Consider the following 20,583-nt stretch of genomic DNA (forward strand, 5'->3'; position numbering starts at 1 on the left):
CGTATTTGTCCATCAATCTGAACTGTATCAGCAATGGGTTGTATTGTCCGTTATTTATTCACTATAATAATAAGTGCAAGACTGTAGAAAGTCCTTCTATAAATTCAGGTAGTTACTACAGCCTTTCACTCACCCCTTCATACATGTATATTGTAACAAAGAATGTGCATAGCCCAAGGTTCAAGTATTTAGCACAAACGTCAAGGTCACACAAGGAGGCAAGTAGTTCTAGCCATTGATGAATATTACATTAGTTTGATTGTGAAGATATACAGCTGTAAGGTAATATTTATCACTTTCAAGTCTGTTTCTTGGGTAGAAACAAATATTAATGTTCTATTTGAGAAGACATGAAAATGTGTCCCTATCAAGGTTTAATACTAGCATTAAAATTCTTTATCTTACATAATTCATTCATCAAGATAAAGCTCCCAATCAATGTTCAAGGTCTCACACAAAGGTCATTGCAATCCTGGGGTTTAGATTTTGGAAAAGAGTAAAACACTGACAAGTTTATATCTAAGGTTTTTGTCTCACAGTGTTTGTTAACATCCTCTCTAAAAGAAAGTTTAAGATATTCATTATCTAAATTTTCCTATGTGTCCCCTGCCTCCTTTCCCAGGCAAAACACTGATATGTGCCATCAAACAAGACTTGAATGCAGAAGGCATCCGTGGGCCTTTTTAAACGAAATTCTTTACTACTCTCAGAACCATTTTTAACACATTTAGGACACAAGATACAGTTCCTATAATTTTGGTGTAAGGCTTTGAATATAGACAGAATGTTCTTTTAAATGTATTTTTCAAATTTGACAACATTATTTACCTATTTAACATATATTTTCCACTTTCAGAATTTCGGTTTGTTATGAGTTTATCAAGGTCTGCCTGTGGCTATTGGCTTTATTATGACTTGACACCACCTTGACGCCATCACTACTTAAATTGTGCTTAAATGCCAAATATGTGACATGAGATACATGTAGAAGTGACTATAGTCTTTTATTCTTGGACCTACAATCTCATCATTACTACCACAGACCTATATCCTATCTGGGAGTAGGAATAATATTATTGGTCCCAGATCCTATATATATGATATAGTTCCATGATACTGCAGTTATGGCAAATTTTGTAAATACTTGACTAGTAATTATTTTAGTAGTTAAAGAATGCTATCACAATAAGCATACTTTGATTGAAATTTAAGTATACATGTGAGTTTAAATAGAAAAAATGCTCCAGGGTGAGCCCAGTACGAGTATGTAAGAAGAAAAGAGGTTGATCATCCACATATTTACCACTATACCAGTATAAAGTACAATTAATATACGATTGTGTGGATCAGAAATTAAGTACATGTAATTTAATGTACGATGACAAATAAACTGTGACAGTCAGTGAGATGTGTTGTGTAAGAGGTAATGTTTCACTTCAAAATGAAATAACAGTAATTATCGAAAGAAAGGACTAGAAAAAGCTTCGTTGATAGTTACCTGTAAGTGAAAATGAAAGTAGAAAGTGGGCGTGGCCAATGTCAACCTAATTGAATGACGTCGAAATAAATTATTTTTGTAAAGTGATAAATCAGCGAGATCTTTTAAGCAAGACTTATGTGTGTATTTCAGAATAACATCTCTCTCAAATTTGTATTGCTTCGTTCAGAATCTTTTGACAAAGATGTATAAAACCAAAATATCCAAATATAAACAAATGATCTATTTTCCCATCATTCAACTGAAGTGCACGTGACGTCATGAAGGAAAACATTGGATAGTCAACACATCTCTGTGCATACATGTCGAATTTTCTTCAAAATTTATGCTCTGGGTTCAACATCCAGGCTGATAAGACATTTAGAATTGAGCGATAGCATACTGGCATCGTCTTCCGACTCTGAGAGCGGTGGTGTGAGCCCTCCACCGCGCAAAAAGCTCAAAACTTGTGTCAGTATGCAGACGAATGGTAGCCTACCCCAACACAATGGCGAGGTCTCGGACAGTACGTCTCTAGCGATCCCAAATGGAAATAGCGAGGGAGCGATCAATGGTGATTTAGGGGACAAACCTGCGCCCCAAAGGACATTATCTAATTCTGATATGGATATTATTCGCCTTATTGGGCAACATTTGAGAGGCCTTGGACTAAAGTAAGCACAAAACAGAAATCTAGGCCATTCGTGTCACCAATTGGCTTTGTTGTTAATGCGTAAATACACTGTGTAACTTGCAGTTTGAGGGTATGCCCCAACGACTAAAACTAAATTTATTTCTGTAAATAGTTTTGTGTTTCCTTATCGCCAATGCAATAAAGGGAAACTGAAATAATTATGTCAGTCAGTGTCTTGACAGTGATCAGCTGTTTTTGATGTCATAGGGGATTCTGTTACCACATCTCTAGAATCTTCAAACCTTGCTGTTTGTTTTCTGTTAATGACAATCTGTTACATTCCAATTCATGTTTGAGCCTGATGAACATTTGAGACATAAATAAAGGTTTTGTTTAATTTTAATTGCACAGCAGAATGAACTAATTTTATTGGAATGTGCATCTGACTTGTTTAAAACTCATGACTCCTCATATTGCATCAGACACTACCTGGTTTCACTGTCCCCATACCCATAAAACTCATGTTTGCATTATGCATAGCAAGACAACTATGGTGTTAGTGCCATGTACTAAATTGCACTTAAAAAACATATTTGATGTAAATCCAGTAGATGTAACTTCAGGATTCATAAATCCTTTTTTGATATAATTTGCCATATCAAAAATCATAAAAAAATCCTTTCAACATATAATTGTTTGAACTTCTTGCACATACCCCCTCATATATTCAATTTGTTACTGTGTCTAAGGTAAGGTTGCAATGCTGTTTCCAGTGACTTACTAATACACCAGATATTATACACCAGTCAATTATAACCAAGGCCCCCCCACAGGTCCGGGGAATAGCAGGGCCTCTGACTTTCAGTCCGGCAAAGCCAGTGTAAAATCCCCGCCCTGCGGGGGTGAATTGCTGGTAAAATTCCCCCGCACCCCAGGGACCCTAGGTAAGGCCCATTCCCCACTATTTTTGGCGCAAAGACAAAACCACGGCTTTCACCCGGCACTGAGGGGCCACCTGGAAGGTAAAAACACAGCCCATTTCCCCGGCTATCCCCAGTATACCCCCGGACCGGGCGGGGGGGGGGGGGGGGGGGGGGGGGGGCGTGGTTACAATTGACTGGTGCATTACAGACTGCAGAAGAGTTGCTAGGTCACTCTAATGGAGATTGAACGTGAAACACACACCCTTTTTCTGACATTCTTTTAGATAATTAAATTTATGCTTATTTGTTTACTTTATATATGTCCAACATTTTTAACACGAGTCGACCAATTTAAATGTTTGGATTATGCATAAGTTAGTTGCCATTTCCTCTGAGCAACCTCTTAATAACATGTTTTGTACGAGCTGATGAGCACAACAGAGACTGAATAGCCTGTTTAGTTTAAACATATTTATTTAACAACAGTTGTGAAAAAAAGTTATTACAACATTATATCAATCACACTCATTGGCTCGATGTTACGCGAGAGCGTGGTCTTGTGTTGTGGGGGAAACCGGAGAACCCTGAGGAAACCCACTTGTCTGGCTTGGTGACCACAAATCCAACTCACATGCGCCAAGGCCGAGAATTGAACCCGGGTCTTGTGGGTGAGAAGCAAGTGTGTTAACCACAGCGCTTATGGGTAGATGGTGTTTAATTGAGGCTGCTTATTTATTTAGCCACTCATTGTTGTTTCACAGCTGCCAGTGTTTTTTTCCATCCTAAAAAAGCATATATATACAGTGGAAACTCACTAAACCGGACAAGGCCCGGACTGGGCAAAATTCCGGTTTAGTGAGGATTCCGGTTTAGTGAGGATTTGATGTACGGAGTAAGTTCACTCAAAATATTAACTGAGTTCACCTTTAAAGGCTTTTGTCCTCTAGGGACAGTTCAATTCTCCGACGTTTAGACAGAGGTTGAGACATGATTAAAGCACTTGCAAAAGTGATAAGCATAATTAAACATTTCTGCGTTTTTATAATCATCTTGAAATAAAACAACTCAGGTAATTTAATGCTTGTTTGGTATGTTTGATAGTTTAATTAATGCACCGCTCTAATTTGATTGAATCATCGAAGTCTTTAGATAAAACAACCCTCCAAAATGATCACTAAATAACCGTTTCTAGTTCTTTATTTTATGCAACAAACAAATTTATGTTTCAATCAATTTTCTTTTCACAAGTTTGATTATCGTTTGATTATCGCGCGACAGTCAATCCACAACGCAATCATCATTATCGATTATCGAGTTAACACATCATCACAGGTGTAATATTTAACGACGCACCAGCTGTCAAAACAAAGTGACACGCTATTCGCGAACACCTAATACACAACATTATTTTGACATGTTTGAACAAATAAACGTCCGGTTTTGTGAGGTAAAATTACGTTGACAACTAACAAATTTTCTCGATTTTTTGTCTGGTATCCGGAATTCCGGGGTTCTGGTTTTGTAGGGATTTTTTTACATTGAAAATAGAAGGGGAAAACCGGGACTCTGAAAAAAGTCCGGTATCCCGAGGGTTCTGGTTTTGTGGAGATCCGGTTTTGTGAGTTTCCACTGTATTTTTCCTCTTTAAATTTTTGTCCCCTTTAAATGTTTTTGTTTGAGGAGCTTTGACCTTTTAACATTTAGCAAACGTAGCAATAAAGTGCCATGCATAAATAGGTCAATGGAGTTGGACTTTATATGAATCATGTTAGTTTTTTCCCCTTTTGCCCAAAACGATGCTATTTTACCCCTGTCAATGTGCCCTACCATCATTTTGTTAAGAGTGGAAAAAACTCTGGCTGCTACGGTATTTGGTTGGAACTTAATTGCTCTCTTTGACTTCATAATTTCACCATTTTCGCATTAAAATTTTCGCATTTTAAACACAACAAGAGGCATTGTTAAGTCATGATATAGCCAATGAGTGTGAGCAGACCTTTTAAAAGTTATAAGCTCTGAAATCATTACCATAAATTTTATAGTGTTAAACGTTATATATGTTTTTACTCAACTAATTTGTTAATGAGTTATTAGTTTACTTGTTAATTATAAATTACAGTGTACATCAGCCCAGGTTTAACTGATAATATATACTGCCTTACCAATGAGCTTGTACTTAAAGTTTAAGTAAATGCTCATGGGTAAGGCAGTATATATTATCGGTTAATTACCCTATTTATGGTACATCTATTTGTTTTCAGCCACACAGTGAATGAACTGATTGCGGAATCTGGATGCATGTTGGAGCATCCATCGGCCGCCCAGTTTAGAACCCACATCATGGATGGGGAATGGAATAAGGTCTATACTCATTAATGATAAAGAATCTTTGTGACCAAGTAGTTATGTACTTTTTCTGTGTTAACTGTCGTACACGGTATGCTTTCCAATAGTTGACACATTTTGTGAGATATATCTGGGGTATTCATGCTCTCATTGTTTTTACTTGCAAGATTGAAGTGTAAAATAAACATTAAAATTTTGAAATCTAAAATCTACCCATGTAAAAAAAATACACCATTACACGTTACAGGCAGAGGAAGATTTAGAAAGTCTCAGGGTCCTTGTGGACAAAACAGACAGTATTCTGGTAAGAATAAGTTCATTTGCATCTTTGTATTCTTTAAAATCATTGTAGATACACATTAAACACTGTATGTTATCTTATCATTTTTAAAAAGAACAAAATGTGGGATATTAAAAACGAATAGCGTCTGGCCAATATTTTAGTAAGTATGGGGCCAAGGGTGTGCCCCTATTGTTTCATTTCCATATGGTAACAAAGACCTTGAATTGACTAATTACTTATTAATGGTAATGTCCTGCCGCAAACATGAATTGCCTAAAATACTAATCATGAGCATTGAAAAATCAATCACGATAGTAAAGTGTAGACTCTCTTTCGTTTCCTATTGTCATGTTTAGCACTCAATAAGTTGTGTGCATCTATTGTAATATCTTTTAATTTATAAGCTACTTATTTTATGTTAGAATTCTGCCTACTGGTTACTGTTCTGATATGAGAATTAATGAATGAACGAAAACAATTGAAATGCTGTCCAATAAGCCAGTAAAAATAAATTGCTTGTTTTTCATCCAGTTTTCTTTTTTTCTTCGATGACTGTTTCACCGTTGAATATGTGTTCGTGCTCTTTCTTATTGCATAATGGACCATATAAATGTTTTTCTAGACGAACCACGAGCACCATCGTAACACTTTTTTACATGTGAATGTTGTACATCTACACCATAGGTTAACGCCATTCCTATACAGTACTGGACCGATACACAATTACAGACCCTATTTCAACATTTTTATTTGATTCAATGAAATTAAAGGGGCCGCGTAAAAAAGAGGGACAGGCGGGGATGAAAATCTAGCAGTTGAAAAGTCGCCTTAGGTTCAATTTTGTTGTCATGTCAGGAGATGAGGTTCCTGAACTTGGAGCAGAACTAGTCGCATTAGGTTCAAATTTGTTGTCATGTCAGGATATGAGGTTCCTAATATTGGAGCAGAAATAGTCGCCTTAAGTTCAATTTTGTTGTCATGTCAGGAGATGAGGTTCCTGATATTGGAGCAGAAATAGTCGCCTTAAGTTCAATTTTGTTGCCATGTCAGGAGATGAGGTTCCTGAACTTGGAGCAGAACTAGTCGCATTAGGTTCAAATTTGTTGTCATGTCAGGATATGAGGTTCCTGATATTGGAGCAGAAATAGTCGCCTTAAGTTCAATTTTGTTGTCATGTCAGGAGATGAGGTTCCTGATCTTGGAGCAGAAGTATCTTGAGTACCTGGAGGATGGTCGCGTTCTGGAGGCCCTACATTGTCTCAGACATGAGCTCACACCGCTAAAATACAACACAGAGAGGGTCCATGAACTCAGCACGTATGTAACTTCTTATTTAGCTCTATCTTACATGTCTTAAGGGCCTGCATTGTTTCTGACATGAGCTCACATAGAAATATATACTGCAATCTAGCATTAGCATCATTAGCATCCTCATGCATCTTGTTAGTTTAGTTAGGCTATACTCATTTCTTGTTGGAATCGAATTTCAAAACCTACCCACCTTGCAGGAAAAACCAAAATGCCACAGAAAAAAAAATTGTATTCTGTTGAAAACATATTCCTTTAATAGCAGATTTAAGCAATGAAAAACACAGAAAGCATTTTATACATTTGCCAGTCCATACATCTAGACCATAGGGAATCTCCATGTATATCATATTTCCTGACTTGTTTTGTTATTTTGATTATTCAGCTCTAAAAAAATCATATGTCTTTGCCTCATTTAGATTTGAAATATTCTGATGGCTGAAAACTTACCAGCTCGATTATGCTAAACATAGAATAAATTCGGCGCAGCCATAATGCAAACATACTTTGAAACTTGAATATCATTAACATTACCAACACTTGTTAACTATGTACAGTACATAGTTAGTAGTTAAATCATGTTGTTAGTATACTAAATATCATTGTGATTTTCCAGATTCATGATGTGCAGCAGCCCAGATGAGCTCCATGAGATGTCCGACTGGAGTGGTAAGGGGCAGACAACACGCCAGAAACTCATAGAGAAAATACAAGGTATGCAACACACACAATGACAGTGTTAAACTTAAATGTAAACTAAATGTAACTGCTTATCACAATAAGGAATAACTTTTAAAGGTTTTTCTTTCTTTTGAAGAAAAGGATTGAGATACTGGTATTTTCATAGCCTTGATGATGTTGGCATTGTTAATAATTGGCCCTTACTCTATTATATGGCCTGTATTGTAAACGATGCAAGCTTGAAAATAATTAGCAATCTGCGAGAATCAGTTATTTGATGGTTTAAGGTAACAGATGCATGTGTTTTTATTCCTGATGAAATCATGCAATCAGAAGGTATCTAGTATACAATGTTGTATGAATCACTCTTGTGGTTCTTAACTTTTGTTACCCTTGTACATGCAGGTTTCCTGCCAGCGTCAGTGATGTTGCCCCCACGTCGCCTGGTAAGTCTGCTCAGCCAGGCGGTGGAGCTGCAGAAGGCACGTTGCCCATACCACAACACACGATTCTCTAGCAGCCTGGACGATGTCTCACTTCTCCACGACCATGTCTGCAGCAGGTATTAGAAACACATTTAGTAACTGGTGAAAAATGAAAGCAGTATTGATGTAGATCATTTTTAATAGTGTTTTACAAGTTTCTTAACTAATTTCAAATCTTTGCAGAAACATAAATATATGCTCGTAATGTAATATTTCCCTATATCAAACAACAATACATGTATTTTCAATGCAGGGAGCAGTTCCAGTGTCAGAAAAAAGTTTCTCAATGTCCTCTGTGATGCTTTCGGTTCCTCCCTTTCTACCAAAACGTCAACATGCTTGATGGAATGTTGCTTTTTTTCTTCAATTATGCTCCTTCATTTCACTCTTGACTTTCATATAAAATGTTTTTCTTGAGCAGGGAGCAGTTTCCATGTCAGACCGTCCAGATGATCAATGACCACTGTGATGATGTTTGGTTCCTGCGCTTCTCCCCTGACGGAACCATGCTTGCTACCGGCTCCAAGGATGGCTCACTAATTGTCTGGGATGTCGACAAGGTACACACTGAAGCTTTATAAAGAGACTAAGGTAGATAATTGATCCAACTGCAAATCTGTATGATAACTACTGCCATCTGTCAGAGATCAGGTGTTATTAAGTCGTTTGTGCGCCCACTTCCTTTTCTGTAAGATTCTTTATGCAGTGTGTATGAAAGTTAAAGGAAGCCTTTGATTTAGATAGAATAATACGTGTATTCAAACCTTGATCTAATACTATTTAATTGCCACCATGATAGCAGTTGATAACTTACCATCCAAGATCCAATTTTCAGCGGATATGTTGGGAAAGAGGATATAATGATATAACAACCCAATGTTTTCTAGGTGACAGGCACAGTGAAGCACAAGCGAACATTCGACAACCCATCATACGGAGTCTCATACATTGCCTGGAGCCCAGACTGCTCCTTCATCATCGCATGTGGGCCAGACGATTGTTCAGAACTGTGGCTCTGGAATGTTGTGGTGCGGTTCTTGTTGGTTCAGATTTTGCTAAGTTATTTTATATATAAATGCATTCCTTTGTATTGGTTGAAATAAGCACAAGCCCAGCACTGGTAAAATGCCTTCCAGGCTTGTTGAAATTCTGGGTTTTATACAGCAGGGCTTGTTTATAAATGTTATGCCAAGCAGTAGTATATGAATTGGGGCTTTTTCATCCAAAAGACTTATTTTGATGACTGTTATATGGTACAAAATACACTAATTCATGATTTTTAAACATGAAAACTTAATTTAAAGGATATCCCTGTGATGCCCAATAAGCGAATGAAAACTACTGGTGTTAAGCCTGTTTATATCTAAAAGGATAAATTAAGGAGAAATTTGATCTGGAATTGAAAAATGTGTTGTGGCACTTTTTAAAGTTTAATAACCTATTGTTTTTGATGCTATAGACTGGAGAGCTAAAAGTCAAAATGAGCCAGTCACCGGAGGACAGCCTGACGAGTGCTGCTTGGCACAGTGACGGGCGCAAGTTTGTAACAGGAGGAGTACGAGGACAGTTCTACCAATGTGTATGTTCAGGTTTATCTTTTGAACATATATACTGGTACATACATGCATAGATATAAGTGATTGCACAATACTTAAACTTGCTCTTCTAAACATACTATGGAAAAATATCACTAATAGTTTTTGTCCTTTCTACAATAATATTCCAGTGGTGGGTTTTAATATGATTGAAAGGAACATGTAGGTCATAACTGGGATACAAAGATACAAAAAATCTGAACAATTCATATAACAATTTATGTAATACTTGTAGCAATATCCATTTTCCTATCTAGGAAATGTTTGTCGAGTTATGCTCCGAAATAATCAGCAACAGCATCTGCATGTGATGCTGTTGTTCATATTAATGTTAAAGAAATGTGTTGTACCTTTTGTGCAGACAAGTAATTACTTTCCATGTTATTGTGGATATTTCAGGATCTGGATGGTAATGTTCTTGACTCATGGGAGGGGGTGCGAGTCCAGTGCCTTTCCTGTCAGACAGACGGCAAGCTTGTGTATGCTGCAGACACACACTTCCGCATACGTGGATACAACTTCGATGAACTTATCGATTGCCCAATGTAAGTGTTTCTTTAAGGAATAAATTTATTTTTTAAATGTTCAGTAGCTTTGGTAATAAGCAGAATAGTACCTATATGTATAAATTTATCTATTCTACATTGTAATGAATGACCATATGCCGGACCACCAGCTGTAAGAGTTGAATTCTCATCTGTCATACGAAAATGGAGATTTGTTGGTGTCAAACAAAAAAATCCACATTGACATCGATGGCTTGTCACTTCTTGTTGATTTGGTGCGAAATAAAATCATAGAATAAGATGTCACTTATTTCTTGCTTTATCTTTTGTCATTTTATTGGTAATCAATTAGTTTTCATCTATTTCAGAATCCAAGAAACTCACCCTATTATGTCTTTCACACAAAATGACACTGGTCGATTATGTCTACTCAATATAGCAAGTCAGGTGAGTGTATATTGATTTGTCAAAATCGGTTAATGGGACAAGCATGAAAATGAGAAATAAGACTTATGCCGCAAAATAACAAATAAAAAGAAGTGTAGATTGGTAGTAGGATTTGATTCCAAGACTGTTTGATTGCTAGACAATGTCTTTACCTCTGGACCACTATGGCATTGATAACCGCACTTTTTATACAATTTATGATTATATTGGATTCTAGAAACATTGCAGTGAAAGTTGTCAACAATCAAATAGTTATGTTTTACAGGTCAAGTAAACATACTTTTGACTAAGTTATGATATTTTTTTTACACTTACAGCTATTAGGCAGAAAGATTATAAGAAGCGTTCCAGGACCCTTTTGCAACCAGTATTCGTTAGTTTTTTGTGAATTTTTTTTTCTAGTATTGACTAAAACCGAGAATGTTGCTTTAACTTTCTAGATTTATTAGAGGAACTAATGCAGACCTGTATTTATGTTTTTCAGGGAGTACATCTTTGGGACTTGAAGGACCGAGTGCTGGTGCGCAAGTTCCAGGGAGTCTCGCAAGGAACTTATGCAATACACTCATGTTTTGGGGGCCTCAACCAAGACTTTGTAGCCAGTGGCAGTGAGGGTAGGTGCTCTGGTGGAAAGAGTCTTTAATCATAAGTCTGCTCCAGAGATTGTAATTTTATGATTCTAGTGGTTTATAGAGATTTATCAGGAAAATAATATTGATATTTTACTATTTCAAACAGTGAAATAATGTATCAATCTGATATTTGCTTTTACTTCCAAATTAAATGTTAACGTGCACAGGGCTGGGACCCAACTTTAAGGATTTCATTCCTAAAATTATGCACAGCTTGCATATAATTTGGTGCGCTTTCTTACGTAGTTTTAGTATGTGATGTTTTTACAGATCACTTTTGAAGTTTCAACTAATATCGTTGAATGAATCAGATTTGTAGATATGAGACTAAATGTTGCCTGATCTCACTACAGATCACAAGGTGTATATATGGCACATCCGTCGGGAGATGCCTATTGCAATTCTGGAGGGCCACACGCGGACAGTGAATTGTGTTCACTGGAACCCTGCAGTACCAAGCATGCTGGCAAGCGCCTCAGATGATGGAACAGTACGGATCTGGGGTCCTCAACCCTCAAATACTGCCAACCTAGGTATATTTTTACATTGAACTTAATGTTAGTTAAAGTAAGCTGATATGAATCACATAAGTGTCCATTCCCAGGGAAACCAGTACTGTTGTTCTCTTTGAGAAGCCAAGAGAAAGTGTTCTGTGTAGAGGTTAAACTCATGGTATATTGGGCGAGAGGCAGATTAAGTTACAGTATCATTAGATCACTTAACTCTTTTTAAAAAAGAACTGGCTGCTGGCCTTTAAACCTTTTGTCTCGTTTTGGCTGGTTCAAATTTGCCTTTGGTGAATAATCCTAAATTGTTATCAAGTGATTATTTATTGTCCTAGACGGCCTGTTACTTTCAGGTTATAGCCTTTTCAAGCAAATCTAATGATACCACTTTACTGTGGCACATGGATAGTGAGCAGGTCTAGTCGTATGGGTGCTTACCTCTATCTTAAAAGGTCCCTGGTTTGATCTCCAATTTTCGGCCTCTTGTAATGGACAACAGCAGTGATCAAAATAGGCACAAGCCCGCAAGCCCTGCGCTGGTAAAATGCTTTTAGGGCTTGCTTAAAGTCTGGATTTTTTATAACATGGCTTGTTAACAATTTTTAATGCCAATCTCTTGCGTAACGTTCAGGCTTGCTCATTCAAAAGTTGAGTTTTGATGACTGCAACACGCTGGTTTTTACTAGGGATGCAAACGAATGGCAAAATTGATATTCGAATATTCGGTAATTCTTTCGATCGAATATTCGAATATTCGAATACCAAAATGAACCTTTAAGAATTGTAGTAAACTAGTATTCACTAACGTAATAGCCGGGGCCCTGTTACCCTTCTGTGTCGTATACGGTACACGCGACGGACCCTTATTGTTCCACAAATTAGCCTCTGAATTTCCCTATTTTCAAGATATATATCCCAAGAAAAAGCGATATATCTTTATAAAAAACCCCGAATTATACCAATTCCTCTGCGTTCATTTTTGTAAACAATGCAAAATAAGATCAGGTAATTGCGTATTTTCCCGGATTTGCATCCTCGTTCTGGGATTAATGTTTACGACCTATAACTATAGAGAACGACACCATGGCAAAACGTCGATTTTGACTGATGTATTGTACAACAATACAGGACATATATCCTTAAACGTTAAACCATACAGTTAATTTGTACGCAAGAGCGATATATCGAAAACCTGGAAAACAGTTTAAAGCACATAACTAGCACATGTCCTTCATATCATCAAGGTGATTTTAGCAATATCGCCAAGCTTGATTAGCAGTGAAGACAAAACATTGGTATAAAGGCCGATCTCTTAAACCCTAATTGGCATGGCCATTTAAATGTACCCAAAATAATTAGAATGTGTTTGATGTCACTTGTTTAACAACCAGTAAATGTAAAATTACGGGGACTATTTATAGTTCCCGGCGATATATCCGATATGACGCGTGTATAGTGTCATCAAGTTCACACCTCTGGCATTAGGGGTCCATTGTTGTAAAAACAAGACAGACGAAGATGACAGTTGTAGGCAAAAAGTTAATTAATTTATTAATTCAACAAAAACATCGAATATTCGAATACCTATTTTGACATTCGAATACCAAACGTTCGATCGAATATTCGAATATTCGTTTGCATCCCTAGTTTTTACACAGGCATTTAAGTTCTTATCAGATTTGAGCTGTCTCTGCAATTCAGCTACAATAATAAACAAATATATAACATTTTCATGACACAGATGACTGTCATTTGAATAATTCCACACTTACACTGACATGAACATGTTGCTTAAATGATTGCAACATATTTATATAGCGTTTTAAAAATGGTTGATAAAATATAAAGGTGTTTACTGGTAAAGGCTTGAATGTAATTTTTCCTTCTTGTAGAATAATGAAACTTCACAGAATTAGATTAATAAAATGGTAATTTTACATTATTTGCTTATGCTAATGAAACTAAAGTAAATTTAATTAATTTTATGTTGAAACAAGACAAAGTTTATAGATAGCTTGATTGATATTTATGTGTTTTTGTTTTTTTCAGCCTTCAATAAAAATTCCATAGACTCTGGTCGGAGCACACCTGTATAACAGTGGCTCCACCTTTAGGCTTCCTGCATTCTCCACTTACCATCAGCCATAAACCATTGTGAACGTGTGACCAGTTGGCGTAAATGTGTAAAATCAACGAAAAAAGTTAGAATACACCGTGCACATTTGGAGTCGACAAATAGCAGCCATTCATCATTGTATAGAGTGACTAGTTGGCATAGGTGTGTAATGTAAGCGATACATTGGTGTGTGATCCACTACGTGTTAATGTGGAATCGACAATTATCAGCAATTCACCATTGTGTACAAGTGGACAGTTGGCATAGATGTGTAATATCAACGATACACCAGTGTGTGCTCCACTAGATGTAGATGTGGAGACGACATACATGAGCCATTCACCACTGTGTAGAAGTGAACAGTTGGCATACACATATGAATTCAACCATTCAGGACATCTTATTGTATTCATGATGAGTTAGGATACAATATCGGCTGACACCGTTATGTCCAAGTGACCAATTGACATACATGTGTTTAATATCAAGATACATGTGATAGGTCGGCATACATGTGTTTTATACCAATTTTACCCTGTTGTGGGTGACTATTCGACATATAATCATAACATTAACTTGTGTTTGCACAGCTAGCCAACAGACATGTGTATAATATCAGCCATATATCATTGTGTAAATTTGAGCAGTCAACATGTGTATGTGCTTGTGTGTTGTTTTAGGTACTCATACCTCAGTGTTACCATTGTGAAAAAGTTGTCTGGATGTGCTTATCTGTGTCAATCTGTCTAACAAAACAACACAAACTTCTATAACTCTTCCTGTCAATGTTGGTGAATCACAATTCAGGTTCCTGTCTTCTTTCAAATGGCTGGTGGTATAGTTTTCTTCCCAATGCACACATGCATTTAAAAATACTCTGAAACAAAATCAGTTTGATAACAGTGTACATTTCCATTTCATTTTGTTACCCACCCTCAAGTTGATTGTCTTAATTTATTGTATGATTTAAACAAGTTCATGGAAAAGCTAATCATTGAAGTATCATGTTTATTTAGTTGTTTACAGTATGGGAATCATTAAAAAATAATAGTTAAAGGTTGCACCATGGAATGCAATAATCTTGTCCAGAACACAAACATTTATTTCTGTTCATGAATGTTCAGAATGCTTTTTTCAAGCAGCAAACATTTTCCCAACGCTGTGTGCAGTGGGTTCAGCTTAAAGACTGTCCATTTGTGATTGCTACTTTCTTATTGGCCAGTTCCAACATTCTGATTGACCAGTTTGATTTCGATGCTGCTCTTTGATTGATCAGTTTTACTTTGATATACTGCAGCCTTCTGATTGGTCAGCTTGATTATTTAGATGAAGGCTTTGGATTGGTCAGTTTGATTTGTCATCCACAGTATAGCAGTAGATCATTTTTCAAGCATGTGGAACATTTCAGGCATTTGATGTCATATTTATTTGTGTACATACATTTCCAATATTATTTAAGCCATCTTCTTTAGTAACTGTGTGATACCACTTTCATGTACAATTCTCGTGATCATGCTTTGTGTTTGGAGTAAATGGTTAATTGTTGTATATTCTGATCAGATTTTATCGTTCCATTTGTTATAATAGAATCATGGAATTCTGTGACATTATTTATGTGCATAGATGGGAGAGAGTTTTTATATATTGTTTACCAGCACTGAGCTTGGTATTCTTTAGTTTTTGTTCTGTTTATTTTGTTACTGCCTGTAAGTTACTTGAAAGAGAAGTCATGTTTTCCAAATTGGTATGTTTTATTTTGAAAATACATACATTATTTCACATAATTACGTTCTTTGCAAGTGCTCATTCCAGATTCTTTTGTTCTGATGTAAAAAATGGTGAAACTTGAAGCAGGTGATAAACGTTTTGAAACTTACATAATTAAATATTTGACAACTCAGAAAGTTAAGTTAGGGTATGAGGTATCCTGTACAATGATGTGAATTTTGTATGGGTGATTTTGTATTACATGGGTATCATTTGAAAAGTTTGATGTAATTTACAGTAGTTAAAAAATGTAAATTTCATACTAAATAAAATATTACAAACAAGCTTTTTTGGCCAGAAAAGATTGTAAAATAGGTGATTTTCTGTTCAGTTTGTATTGAAATAGAGAACAAAATACTGCTATATCCTTATCTAAAGGGTATTTTCGGTCATTAATTTTACATACAGTGAAAACTCGTTAGTGTAGATGTTGTTTAGACCACAGGAAATACTTACAGATAATGAACATTCGGTATAACCGAAATACAAAACATGTCTACCTAAACCCAAAATATTTTGAAGAAAGTTCGAAATAACCGGAACATCGTGATAACAGAGTATGACATAGTGATTTTCGAGTGTTTTTGTATATCAGCAAAAATATCCATCACATGGGTTCACCAAGCAACTTAACTGATCATTGTTGAAAATTGCTTGATAAGTGTACACAGGGATGATAAAATTCCGGATTAATCCGGAATTCCGGATTTAAGGCCTCACGGATCGATTTTGAGATTAATGTAAATCCGTTGAGTTTTTTTTCTAGGGGGGAGGGGTACAGGAGCGAATCGAGCTCAGTTCGAACAATATGGGTACGAAAGGTGAGTTTTCCGGAAGTGTAAAGCCGGAAATTAACGAACCTATTTACGTCTTGGCAATCGAGCTATATGATTGGTTAAGATAGCATCCGGTGATTACGGAAATTACCGATGGGACAAGAAGACAGTATCCGGATCGTCGTACCCGGATATGACAGACGACGAAGACGAATAAACGGGTATTGGAAAATTGGAAAAAAAAACGACCACCACCAACTTCTAAAAACATCGATTCGTCGATTTTAAGGGTATATTTGCCATTTATTTTCAAGAGAAATTCTCGAAACGTTTCTTTTTAAGTTAATAGAAAGTGATCAAACTGATAATGAATTTTGCGCATGTAGCATTATTTCGGACATCCCGATTCGGATTGTGTCATAATAATCGATTTTTATTTTACAAATTTTATTTGGCTGATTGAAGTTTACGCTGTAAACCGTTTCTTTATTATTCTCATAATGTTTGAAGCATTGTTCTCAATAAGAAGTGGCTGTTGACCATAATGGGAGGTTCAAATGAAAATTGGTTTGGTTCAAATTTAAAAAAAAATGAATACATATTTTGTAGTAGTAATACATATTACGTGGAGGCAGTCATTTTATTTTCTATTGATACAGTTCAACAAAACGTCTTGAGGACCCAGTTTGAGTGAGATTAAATTCTATAGTTGTAATTTGTATTTCCAGGTATGTTGATGGTTACAAAAGTCAGGGATGAACAGACACCACAGCCAGTGCATCCAGTTGTTCCTGTCAATGACTGACAATTCAATCCAGAGGCCATGATACTTGGATTTATGGCTGAACATGCTCCCTGGCACCACAGTAGTGTGCCTTACTTAAGACACTTGCCAAAGATACAAAAGCGAATAAAAACTTCAAAGGTGTACAGCATCATACAAGATGACTTACGGAGTGGCTAGCCATTTCAATGATGAACATTTGGGGGTTAATGGATCTTGGTTTTGTTTCAACTAAGACAAGTCAACAAACACAATGAGAAAACTGTTGCAGCTATTTTTCTGCTATAGAGAAAGAAATAGTGTTGAGACATTTGGCCTCCTTAAAAATCACTAGGGCTGATTCTGAATCAATTTTCATAGAATTTGAAAGCCTATTTGAGAGACTTGAACTGCCATGGGACAATCAAGTTTTTGTGCTACTGGACTCATGTAACACCATGAGGGAAAAAAATCTGGCTTAGGGACCAGAATACGTCAAAGTCCACCATGTCCACAACGGCTACGCTGCCAAAGAATTTAAGTCCCGCTTGGATATTACTTGGAATAATATATAGAATAATTAATAACAATACATTCTCACCAAATGTGCAGAAAATGGAATAAATACTCTTTATATGATACTTAAAATTGAATAATTAACACTTTTACAATAAACATTTGCAAGCATGATAATCGATATGTTGTTCACTATTATAAATCAAACATCCCACAGTGTAGACTGTTCATACACAGGCATTTGATCATAGCCAGTTGAGTTTTATGGGAAGTGGACAACTGAACCAAAATGTCAGGTACATGTTTTATGCCTGTGACTTCAGGTAAAAAAAGTAAATTTAACTTTGTTTAAAGACAAAGGTGTTAAACTTCACTGCTAAAAATTCCTGATAATTGTTCTGATTGTGGATGTCTCGTGTTGAACATAATTATATCTACCAAACCAAAAGGTGTACTCCATGAACACTATTCTAAGGCAAAAAAGGGTATTAGAATCCCTGAAATACGAAAAGCTTCGGGGGGCTTCGCCCCCCTTATCCCCCCACCAGGGCTTTGCCCTGGACCCATCGGGGGCCTTAAGCGGCCCCCTGAACCCCATGCAGAAATTTTCAGGATTGGCAACTTGGCTCTATTATCATCCCTGGTGTACACCAGATAATTCAATAAATTTGTAGGCAGTTACAGGTATGTCAATTTATTTCTTTATAGAACTTTTGGTACATTTGCAATGTACATACTGTGATTCTGACATGATTTTATGTAGAGTTACCCTAGTTTCCTGATATTTAATCCATCCATAGAGCTGTAATATATTTGATACATTATTTAGATACGGAGAATGAACCACATCTTTCTTAGTTTCGTGCAATCAGAGGAATGTTTGTACATGAGATATTTAGTTATTATGTTTGTGTTTACACCTTTGTTAATTCGAGAGTATATTATTTTATAACTGCATATAGGTTCTTTACACATGATTCACGGTTAAACCGTTCATAAACAGTTGAGATGTAAGCTTGAAACGCTCATTATCACTGATGCTACAATTGATATCATCTATTTTCATGCGTTTATATAGTGTAATTGCAGCAATATGTTGCATTCAATAACATTCATTTTAGATGACATGTACTGCCCACCATTTGCAGTCAAACCATTTTACAGAAACAATTATGTCCTGTCCCTTAAATGCGGGAACATTTTGTTTTTGCTGGAGTTGTCTGTCTGTCGTCACAAATTGTGTCTACTCTATAATTCTTGAACCGCTTGAAGGAATTTGAAATCGCTCACCGCAAATGTTAACCATATTGAGGCGATATGTTCAGAGTGCATGTTACAGCCAGCTAGGTTCAAGATCATACTTAGAGCTCAAAGGTCATACAACTTCAATTCACGATCGCTCCATATCTCTTGAACCCCTTGAAGGATATTAAAATAACAAATGTTCACCATAATGGGACAATATGCACAGCGCATGTTACAATCAGTTCGGTTAAAGATCAAGGTCACACTAAGAGGTCATATGACTATTTTTTGTGTCCGCTCCATATTTCTGAACCCCTTGAATGATTTTAAAATTACTGGCCACAAATGTTCACTATAATGAAATTATGTGAAGAGCACATGTTACAGCCAGTTTTGCAGACAAAGTCCAATAGCCAATCGTAAAAAAGTCAATAAGTTGTCAACAGATTATATTTTGGCCTGTTTGAATTTGAATTATTTGATTGGTTAAAAATGTAATAATTGGAAAAATATTAGCCTAACAATTTTGGCCATTTTTGACTAACGAAAGAATTAACCAGTTTATACAATTGTTTTTTGTCGTATTGCATCAATGTCGGCATCCAAAAGTTTTACATTAGGGATGATATTCTTATGAAACTGATTACACTTGATGCCAGCAACAAAATTGTTTAGTTGTGCCTGTTTCCTATGATAAAAAACAACAGACAGACATAAGCATTGGCAGCCTTTGTGAAACTTTTGTTTTAATGAAGCATGAACTTGCATGCTTTCAAAGGCTACAGTAAGCAAGGTGTGACTTTCCCGAAGTTCGTTATTTTATGTTACAATATTTCATACCCAGTATATGACACACTGCCAGAGATACATGTGCAGTGTTGGTTTATGTTTTGCTGGCATGGTTTGGTATCATGCTAGGAGTGAGAAATGTTTTCCTTAGATTTACTTTGACTATATTATTTTGTGCTTTTGTGTTTTCTAATTATGATGATGATTATTTGTAATAATATTTTATAGAGTGGATAACAATAAATATGTAAATTTATAGCCGTGTTTTTTTTTTATTTCATCAAACAAAATTAATGTTTCTATAATGTTTTATAAACATAATTACTTATAGGATTATTCATGGTGTGTGCTGTCCTTTTAAGTTTTCTGCTCTCTTCCTTTTAAAATCTTCATCCAAACTACCGTAATCAGATTTGGTAACAATATTTATGGGCCATAATTTCTCAGACCAAATTGACCTCGCCTGCTTAACTTCATCAATTTTGATGCAATCTTTACCAAAGTTGGTAACATTATTACTCGGCATATTTTTGATTACCAGCTTGATAATTTGTACAAGCCAAAGGTTAACGAGGGATGAAAATAAGAGCTGTCACAGAGACAGCGTGCTCGACTATTACGCTGCTTTTCAGTGTAAGGATTGAAAAGTTTTGGCGAAACATGGATCACTGTAAAATTAGATTTCAATGCAATACATGATGTTTTTGCTGAGACATGAATGTGGTTACATGCAAAATTATAACCAGAATTTCTAAGTCCAATAATAAAGGGCCATTATTTGCAAAATA

At 36.1% G+C, this 20,583-nt stretch overlaps 1 protein-coding gene across 2 annotated transcripts; it reads left to right on the forward strand.

Moving 5' to 3' along the window:
- Positions 1-1,769: 1,769 nt before the first annotated feature.
- On the forward strand, positions 1,770-20,051 carry LOC128208119 (WD repeat-containing protein 26-like). 2 transcript variants are annotated; one of them, XR_008256852.1, is made up of 15 exons: positions 1,770-2,151; positions 5,296-5,395; positions 5,628-5,684; positions 6,844-6,980; positions 7,588-7,685; positions 8,058-8,214; positions 8,559-8,697; positions 9,025-9,165; positions 9,597-9,716; positions 10,132-10,277; positions 10,607-10,685; positions 11,170-11,299; positions 11,671-11,850; positions 13,873-16,772; positions 17,211-20,051. XR_008256852.1 is itself a non-coding variant. In XM_052911477.1 (14 exons), the coding sequence occupies exons 1-14, from the start codon at positions 1,955-1,957 to the stop codon at positions 13,917-13,919; spliced, it is 1,728 nt and encodes a 575-aa protein (XP_052767437.1). In that variant the 5' UTR covers positions 1,795-1,954; the 3' UTR covers positions 13,920-20,051. The 2 variants fall into 2 exon arrangements, 1 of the variants encoding a protein (XP_052767437.1); XM_052911477.1 differs by having other exon boundaries at positions 1,795-2,151; positions 13,873-20,051.
- The last annotated feature ends 532 nt before the right edge of the window (positions 20,052-20,583 follow it).

This window comes from Mya arenaria, chromosome 11 (genome assembly GCF_026914265.1).
Source record: "Mya arenaria isolate MELC-2E11 chromosome 11, ASM2691426v1".
Taxonomy (NCBI): Eukaryota; Metazoa; Mollusca; class Bivalvia; order Myida; family Myidae; genus Mya; species Mya arenaria.